Below are 10,131 nucleotides of genomic sequence, written 5' to 3'. Positions count from 1 at the left end.
CAGAACTAGAACTGAACTAGAACAGAACTAGAGCAGAACTAGAACAGAACTAGAACAGAACTAGAACAGAACTAGAACAGAACTAGAACAGAACTAGAACAGAACTAGAACAGAACTAGAACAGAACTAGAACAGAACTAGAACAGAACTAGAACAGAACTAGAACAGAACTAGAACAGAACTAGAACAGAACTAGAACAGAACTAGAACAGAACTAGAACAGAACTAGAACAGAACTAGAACAGAACTAGAACAGAACTAGAACAGAACTAGAACAGAACTAGAACAGAACTAGAACAGAACTAGAACAGAACTAGAACAGAACTAGAACAGAACTAGAACAGAACTAGAACAGAACTAGAACAGAACTAGAACAGAACTAGAACAGAACTAGAACAGAACTAGAACAGAACTAGAACAGAACTAGAACAGAACTAGAACAGAACTAGAATAGAAGTAGAACAGAACTAGAACAGAACTAGAACAGAAGTAGAACAGAACTAGAATAGAAGTAGAACAGAACTAGAACAGAACTAGAACAGAACTAGAACAGAACTAGAACAGAACTAGAACAGAACTAGAACAGAACTAGAACTGAACTAGAAGTGAACTAGAACTGAACTAGAACTGAACTAGAACTGAACTAGAACTGAACTAGAACTGAACTAGAACTGAACTAGAACTGAACTAGAACTGAACTAGAACTGAACTAGAACTGAACTAGAACTGAACTAGAACTGAACTAGAACTGAACTAGAACTGAACTAGAACTGAACTAGAACTGAACTAGAACTGAACTAGAACTGAACTAGAACTGAACTAGAACTGGAACTGAACTATATCTGAACTAGAACTGAACTAGAATTGAACTAGAACTGAACTAGAACTGAACTAGAACTGAACTAGAACTGAACTAGAACTGAACTAGAACTGAACTAGAACTGAACTAGAACTGAACTAGAACTGAACTAGAACTGAACTAGAACTGAACTAGAACTGAACTAGAACTGAACTAGAACTGAACTAGAACTGAACTAGAACTGAACTAGAACTGAACTAGAACTGAACTAGAACTGAACTAGAACTGAACTAGAACTGAACTAGAACTGAACTAGAACTGAACTAGAACTGAACTAGAACTGAACTAGAACTGAACTAGAACTGAACTAGAACTGAACTAGAACTGAACTAGAACTGAACTAGAACTGAACTAGAACTGAACTAGAACTGAACTAGAACTGAACTAGAACTGAACTAGAACTGAACTAGAACTGAACTAGAACTGAACTAGAACTGAACTAGAACTGAACTAGAACTGAACTAGAACTGAACTAGAACTGAACTAGAACAGAACTAGAACAGAACTAGAACAGAACTAGAACTGAACTAGAACTGAACTAGAACTAGAAAACTAGAACTGAACTAGAACTGAACTAGAACGAACTAGAACTAACTATAACTGAACTAGAACTGAACTAGAACTAACACAGTACTGAAACTTGAATTAAGAAATGAAACCGCTCAGAATCTCAGCCTTCGATATTCATACATTCATAAGTGAATTTAAATTGTTCCGTTACTTACCCTTTTAAAATTTACCAATTAAATAAATAGTTAATTAATATATTTTAATTTAATAAATCTTTGTTTTATTATTAAACATTTTGCAATTTTTTTATTCAATTTATAGCTATTTAAACATTTCTTTTTTGAAACACTTTGTGCTTGAAAAAAATAAATAAATATTATTAATCATGTGCTTAGCTGAGCAAGTGATGCATGAAACCGTAGTGTGAAAGATGAATTATGATGTTTTTGTGTGATGGTGATGATGATGATGATGTGCAGCATTGACGTTGACAAAGATAATCGTGTCATATTTGATTTAATTTATTATGAAAAAATCTGATTATATTTAGTGAAATCCATCAAATGTTTTTATTTTATATTTTAATAATAGATAGTTTGAAAAATGATAAATTTTAAGGTTTTAATATAGATTATTATTTTCAATTAGGTCAATTTATGGCAATGAACGTTTATTATGGAAATTGAGATAAATTGAAAGTTATTTTAAATCATGTTATTTTTCGGTATTCGTTTAATAAAAAAAATATTTTAACTAAGCTATTGAAACCCTTTAACTATTGTTAACTCTTTTTTAAAATATTTACACAAATGGTTACTAATATCAAACAGAATGGTTGATATCAGTGACCATTAGTGGTCATGTGTTAAATGGCACTACGTATTTGTTCTTCTTTCGAACCCAATGTTCGAATGGAGATGGATTATCACGCTCAAGCTCTACCCAAAAGCAACGAAGAAAATCTGTTGTGAGTTTCAAGAGATAAAAATACTGATTTGAGAGAGAAGATAGACCAACTACCGTTAAGTTTAGTCCATCAAAAGGTAATACTGAGCCTTCTGCAGCTCCTTAAACTTTCACTCTGCATGTTTAAGTGTGAATGAGTGATTTTCAACTACGAAGGCAAATGAAGAAGAGTTCCTAAGAAGCTATGATGAAAGCTGTCGTAACTCCCAAACCGTTGACCTTATTTCGGTTTCTTTTTGGAAATTTTTAGCAGAATTAAAGTAAATTCAACATGTTTGCTTGAATTATATGTCCAGATGGCAAATTAGAATAATGGAAGGATGTAGGTCCACTAAGATCCTATGGGGTGACCCAAAACGGAGAAGAAAAGTGTAAAGTCCAAGGCACAACTATAGAACTTTGGACTAGCGGATTCAGACGAATATATAAAATGCATAGAGAAATTCTGGACTAAATAAGTAACATTCGTAGGTGTGAGACTTTTTATTGTATATTAAAAATCTCCTCAGACCTGCACTCAAGATTTTCTATTAGCCCTTCCGGCTTCCACTTCATAGTGTTAAACCCATTAAGCTAAAAGATAACTATGGTTGTTAGTATTTCCTAGGCATATAGTGCGAGAGAGAAGTTCACCTTGATGTCTAGATATCCAAATAGATGGGACTATACATCTTCGAAGATGATTTGACTTCGACGAAACAAGTGACTTTGGACCTACCGGTTCTTCCAAAGAAATACATTTAGGATTTATCAGGTCCGTTATGGGCTCCCTTATATTTGTATTTAATTTCGAATGCCTGGCAACTAAATAAAGGTAGTGTTCCAAAGTTTCATTATCCTCTCTGCACGCTGTAAATTTGTCTGAATCCACTCGACCAATGTTGTATTGCTGAGCCCACAGTTCTCAAAATATGTAGCCCTGTTGGATAATTCTACCAAATTGAAAAATAATAACAACAATAACATCAACAATCTATAATGAATACATTGAAGGATATACGAAAACATCTCACTTCTCTGATGGCAATGCCCAGCCAGGCTTTGTGCTATACGAATGGATCTAAAATGGGACTTGGAAGATTACTAGACTAGAGAAGTTTTGCGGGGAAAATTGTTTAATAAACAGTTAATTAAGCGTTAACAAACGTAATGAATACCTCGGACATTCTGATTACTTTGGGATACCGAATTTCGAATGGTCAGCGTATTAATACACCTTGACCTAGTTAATCTGTACCCTATCCAAGCCATTTTGTGACATGAATAAACCTGTTTATCTTTCGGATATTCACCTTGGCTTAATTCGTTAAGTCGTACAGAAAATGCAGAACTAGAGCGATCAATCGGGCCGGGGAATTGACAGAGACACGACTTCTTCTGTAAAAGTAATTTCTTGGAAGATTCTATATTCTGACATTAATCGCAAGGGGTCAGTTACGATTGCAATTGTATTCGGTAAATGATAATTGATTGAAATCCTTATATTCGATGGAACCTGAACTGGTAAGGATGTTTTAAAGAAACTTTCATCTTTTGTTTTAGAGCCATCAGGGTTAATCTTATTCGAGTCATGGAAGAGGTTTAATTTCAACTCATCCGGATTGATTTTCGCGAGAGAATATGTAATTGTATTATCAGGTATGTGTTTATGACTCCGGAACCAATACAGTCCTATTGTGGAATGTTTGAACATCTTGTAAAGAGATGTACGACATTCAAGGACCAAGTTTAATGTTATATAAACTTAATTTCTAGCCCTTAGAGTGGCTTGATCCTGAATGATAAGTGTCTGACGTCATTAATGCCTTATATTTGGTGGAATCTGAATAGGTGAAGATGTTTGAAAGAAACTTTCATCTTTTGTTTGAGAGCCATCAGGGTAAATCTTATTCGTTCCATGGCTTAATTCCAAGTCAACTGGATTTAGTAATTGTATTATCAAGTATCTGCTTAGGACTCAGGAACCAGTACAGTTCTATTGTGGAATGTTTCAACATCTCGTTAAGAAATGTCCGACATTCAAGGACAAAGTTTAATGTTATATAAACACCATTTATAGGATGTTCAAATGAAAGTGACATACTCAATGCTATACATTCGCTGGAACCTGAACTGGCGAGGATGTTTGAAAGAAACTTTCCTCATATATAGCACACATCATACTTTGATTGACAGTCAACTATTTAAACTTTATTCGATCCATGACAGAGAATCTCATCTGGATTTTGTTACTTCAATACGAATAAGTAGAAGTATCTGTTGGTCAGGATGTTTGAAAGAAACTTTCACTCCCCTGTGCGCTACATAGAAGCACTAAACCCACAAACACATCATACTTTATTTGAGAGTGAACTATTCAAACTTTATCCGATCTATGGATCTATGTTGAATCAATGCGAATATGTTGAAGTATCTGTTAATGATTCGTAAACCAATACCGTCCTATTGTGAAATGTTTCGTTATCTCGTTATGATATGACAAGTTTAAGTCATATGCCACGCCCTCTAATCGCAGAAATCATTGGGTTTTAAACATTTTGCTAATATTTCAAACATCTCTAGTGGATAAAGTTGAACGTGACTAGCGGGTGACATCCTCAATGCTGGAACCTGAACTGGTTAGGATGTTTGAAAGGAACTGAGCTACATAGGAGACATTACCCACACACATCATAAGTACTTTGTTTGAGATTCAACTATTCAAACTTTATTCTATCTAAGTTAGAGGATTAATTACATCTCTTCTCGATTTTGTTGGATCAATACGTATAAGTTGAAGTTTCTGTTGATGATCCGTAAACCTATACAGTGCTATTGTGGAATGTTTCGCTATCTTGTTAAGAGATGAGTACGGACAAAGTTTAATATAGGAATCTGAACCTGATCAGGATGTTTGAAAGAAACTTTTCTTCCCGTGTGCGAGCTATATAGAAGCTAACAACCAAACACCATCCTTAATTATTCGATCCATGACGGAGAAGTCTTAAACAAAAGTTAAAAACAAATTTCTTCTAGACTATTGAGTATGAACGTATGACAAGTTTAGGCGTATGCCACGCCCTCTAATCGCATTGGGTTAATATTTCAAACATCTCTAGTGTATAAAGTTGCAATTTTTAGTCTAATTATCAGTCAGACGGCTACTACTACTACTAATCAGTTTAACTACATTAATTGGTAAACTATAATGAGTTTAACTACAGTTTAAACTAAGTTTAGCATCCTCATTACTTTCAACATAACTACAAAACTCAAATTAGTTAAAGGGTTTCCAAAGAACAAAAGAAAAACTGAAAAAAATTCTAAAAATAATAAAAACTCAAAATTGTTTTAAATTTTTTCAATCAATAGATTTTTAATTTTTTGTCAAATTTTTTAGGGATTTTGTTTTTTCAAATTTCTTTCCAATACTTAAATAACTACAAGATCATTTGCTTAAAATTACTTAAAAAATTTTTAAGTTAAAAATTATAAAAAATAATTAATTATAATACACAAAGGAAAAACATAAACTATTCAGTCTTTAGATTTATACAATTAAAAAAAGAAAAATAATAATAAATTATTTACAGGCATTTAAATAAGACAAAAAACATAAACAATTGTTTAAATAAATAATAATAACAAAATGGGGTTTTAAGGAAAATAGTTTTTTAACAAAAAAAATCTAAAATTTTTGTTACAACAGTTTTTTGACTTTTTGCTGCTAGTTTTTTCTAGATATTTTTCCATTTTGTTTAAACTTTTCTTTTCTATTTACAAAACTTATTTACACTTTTTTTGTTGTTTTGGATAAAACTAAATAAAAATTCTAATACAAATTTCCATTTTTGGGGGGGATGGAAATTGTATAAAAATCTCCTTTAACCAGCTAATCATACAGTTATGATGTCTGTTAAATCACTTGAGGTTTTTGCTGATGTTGTACACGTCTCTAATTGGGGCATAGTAATGCTAACATTATCACATGTTGTCAAAGGCTGTGATAGTAGAGACATATTAGCAGCCACCTGATAGGAGGGAGGTAGCAAAAGTGAAGCAGAGGCTGAGTTAGCTGTAGAGGCTTCTAATGTTAGAGATGGAGACGAGCAGTAGTTGGGAAATGATGATGATGATGTAGATGATTTGTTGCTGTTATTGGTTTGCGAAGATTTACATTTAGTTGCTACTGTTTCGTTTATCTTTTGGTCTTTGCTATTCATGTCGTATTTTTCCCAGGAGCTGATCAAATTTGAGGCTTGATGATGTACAGCAGCCAAAGTGGGATAAATGAATTTCATGCCAAAGGCAAAATGTTGTTGATTGTGGTGTAAAGCTTCATCGTATGAGGGTAGACCGGTGGCAATGGTATAGCAGGGAGGTGATTCCATTTGATAATAGGCTGCTTCAGGGTTATTAGCAGCAGCAGCAGCAGTAGCACAAGGCATAACAGCACCACCACCATACAAATCGTTATTTAAATGAGCGCGAATATCTTTATCTAAAAAGAAAAGCAAAAAAAAACAAAAGAAATTAATATAAAATTTTCAACAAAATTCTTTAAAGTTTAAGTTTAAGCTATAAAAATTCTACTGCCTACTTTTAGGTTTATTATTTTTACAGATATTTTAAATTAACTTTAGGCCTTAAACTTTAACCCTATAAATCTAAAATTTATGTTTAACAAATTCTTTTGTTTATAACGCTAACACAAAAAATATTGTCTATTTTTAGGCAAATTATCAACAGCAACAAAATGTTGGTCATAAATTTTTCTTTAGAAATGACACACACATAAAACAAAGGCTATATAACAAACATAAAATAAAACTAATAAAGCTGTAGCCTTAGGATAGGCAATCATTTTTATGAAGTCAGATAACAGTAAAAAAACCTAAATTGGAAATTTGAATTTAAAAATTCCCCCCCCCCCCCAAAAAAAAAAAAAAAACAAAAATTTGTTTAAATTAAATAAAAGTTTTGTTACTATGAAAGCTTAAAAGCAACAGGTGCTTAAAGTTTAACAAAAGAAAAAGTTTTCTTGAAACCCTAAAAATTAGTTTATAAATAATTGATTTATGTTTGTTTAAAAAGAAAAAAAGTGTCAAAATTTCCTTTACTGCCTAAAAGTATATTAGTTCTTTTAACCCCCTAATATAGGCTCTTAATTACTTTGTTATATGTCAGGTTTTTTTCTCGTACAAAATTTAACGAATATTTATTGCTCTTTTTGAATACTTTCACTGTGTATTTGCCAGCAATAAATAAATAAGTAAGTTTGTTGGTAGCCTGCTTAAAGGCAGAAATTCCTTTTCATATTAAACATTTATTTAGGTGTCAAATGTTTTTTGTGTTCTATTCCTGGCCAACAAACAGGTAGTGTTAGATTAAGGTTTATTTGTAATCAATTAGTTTGTTTTATGTTACATTTTCTTCCTTCTCCAAAAAAGGGGATTAGTTTTGTTTTATGTTTGTTTGTTAGCCTAAAAGTAGGCTTGGTTATAGGTTTAATTAAGTAGTAAATAATGTTAAGGCTGGTGCGTAATTTGTACAGCCAAAAGCTATTGTTAAGTTAAGGTAAAAGAAAAATAACATAATTTTAGGCACATAAAGGATTTGCTAAATGAATAAACTTAAGTTCCACATAAAGCAAACAACCAAAAAAGCCATAAACAGTAAATAAAAATGAAATATTTCAAAATTAAGTTAAAATCTAATTTTCCCATAAAAGTTTTCTTAAGAAAATTTTCTTTTAGAAAAACTTAAATAAAAATCAAAATTAGCTTATTTTCTTATGAAAAATACAAAATTTTTAAAAATTTAAATTTTTTAAATTTTTTTAAGAAAATCTTTTTTTTTTAATTTCCTATAAAAATTTGTATTAATGTAAAGAATATAGTTTATGAAAAATCTAACAAAAATCAAAATTAGCTTATTTTCTTACCAAAATTACAAATTTTAATTTTTGAAATTTTTTTAAGAAAAATATTTTTTCTAAAATTTTACCCTAAAAATAGGCAATATTTTTTTAAAGTGGTATTTTAACAATACTAATAAAAATCATAATTCGAGAAAATTATAAAGAAATTAAAGAAGTTTTTTAAAAATTTTTATGTTTTAAAAATAAAATCTAGAAAATTATTTTCTTTACATAAAGAAAATCCTAAATTTTCTTTGTAAGAAAATGCTTTAGAGAGAAATTATTGAAAATCAAAATTAGCTTAAATTTCTTAGAAAAATACAAAATTATAAAATTTTGAAATTTGTTTAAGTTTTATATAAAAAAATTTAATTTTACATGACAAAAACTCCCAAAAGTAGGCAATATTTTTTGAAATTTAAGAATTTTTAAAAAGTAATAAAAATCAAAATTAGAGAAAAATTCTAGGAATTAAGTAAATATATAAAGTTTTTTGTGGAACTTTAAGAAAAATTTTAAAAAATTTTTGTAATTTAAAAAAATTTAATGAAAATGTTTTAAAATTTATTTTTGGTTTTACATGGTTTCATTTGTTATAATTTTTGTGATATTAACTGGAATTATTAAGTTTTGATTTTTTTAGTTTTTTAGATTTTTTAGAAATATTTTAAAATTTCTTTAAGTTTATAGCGATTTTACCTAAATTTTTTTAAATTTTTTGCTTTTGGCTTAATTTTTTTTTAATTTTCTTCTTTTTAAATAAAATACTTACTGCATTTCTTCCATTCGCGAAACTTCCTATAGAAATAACAGCTGAACAGCACAAATATCACTGTCAACACTATCAGTGAGGTGACCACACCAACCCACAAATAATTGATTAATGAATGCATATCGCTGCCGGAGAAAAATCTCTCTAAACCGCTTAAAGCATTATTTTTCAAATCAGCCATATTTAAAACTGCACTATTTGAAATTTGATCGTGTGTTATGGTCTGACCCATGGAATCTATTAAAATATTAGATTCATGATGTTGAGAACCGGCTGTAATAGTATCGTAGGCAGTATTGCCCACCTGTTCTAGCAATTGTTTAAATTGCATCATATTATCGATATGTTGATTATCATGTTGACTAGGTATGACAAAGGATATTTCCGGATGATCTTTTTGTAACTGAGACATCCACATATCCATAATTGTGGGTGAAGCAGTTAGCGATTCCTCGCCCTCCTGCATTAAGCTGGAGGTTTCTAGGTAATCCGGTCTTAAAGTGGTAATGGGTAAAGCCATATTTGGTTTTTTTTTTTAATAAAGTATTTGGTTGAGTTTTTTTTTTTTTAATAAAACTTTGGTTTGTTTTTGTTAAACACTTTTGTTTATTTTTTATAATTTGAACATAGAATTTTTGTTTAAAATTTTGTTTTGATTTTATTTGAATTTTTTTATTTATAATTATTTTGTTCAAAATTTCTTTAACTTATAATTTCACGTAAATATTTTCTTTTTGTATGTTGTGTATGTGTGTTTTTTATTATATTTTTTATAAATTTCTGTTCCGTTAGTTGTTGTTCGAAAACATGACCGTTTAGTTTGCTGTCTAGAATGAAACTGTTTATAAATTTCAATTGCTAGTGTTTAGTTTGGAGTCATGTTAAGCACGTTGCATTTAAAAGAAATTTTCTTGTTTTTCTGAGGCTAAAAGAGCCAGTTGTTGTTGTTGTTTTTTCATAACAACAACAAATAACACAAATTTCTGTTTATTAGAGCTCTAATGATAAAAGTTGTTTGGTAGTAGTGGTAGTTTTTGCCTAAAAATCCCAAAATATTGTACAAAACTCTCTGTTTTTAGTTGTGCTCTCTCACTCTCTCTCTCTCTCTCTTTCTCTTACCAACTA

At 30.4% G+C, this 10,131-nt stretch overlaps 1 protein-coding gene across 1 annotated transcript; it reads right to left on the bottom strand.

Moving 5' to 3' along the window:
• Positions 1 to 6,069: 6,069 nt before the first annotated feature.
• LOC119615046 (protein commissureless 1-like) lies at positions 6,070 to 9,825 on the bottom strand. Its single transcript, XM_037971130.1, has 2 exons — positions 9,007 to 9,825; positions 6,070 to 6,815 (listed from the first exon to the last, which is right to left on the bottom strand). Exons 1-2 carry the CDS (start codon positions 9,524 to 9,526, stop codon positions 6,211 to 6,213), a joined length of 1,125 nt encoding a protein of 374 aa, XP_037827058.1. The 5' UTR covers positions 9,527 to 9,825; the 3' UTR covers positions 6,070 to 6,210.
• Positions 9,826 to 10,131: the final 306 nt, after the last annotated feature.

This window comes from Lucilia sericata, unplaced genomic scaffold (assembly GCF_015586225.1).
Source record: "Lucilia sericata isolate MDLA Ls3-8-SP2 unplaced genomic scaffold, ASM1558622v1 Contig003924F_arrow, whole genome shotgun sequence".
NCBI classification, from domain to species: domain Eukaryota; kingdom Metazoa; phylum Arthropoda; class Insecta; order Diptera; family Calliphoridae; genus Lucilia; species Lucilia sericata.
Note: the sequence above shows the minus strand (reverse complement) of the source record. Positions and strands in the feature narration are given on the sequence as shown.

Bases quoted from the DNA above. Each gene is read 5' to 3' on its own strand.
- LOC119615046 (XM_037971130.1), bottom strand. From the start codon at position 9,526: ATGGCTTTACCCATTACCACTTTAAGACCGGATTACCTAGAAACCTCC. The intron at 6,816-9,006 runs GTAAGTATTTTA...TTTTCTTTTTAG, and splicing joins TCGCGAATGGAAGAAATGCA to ATAAAGATATTCGCGCTCAT.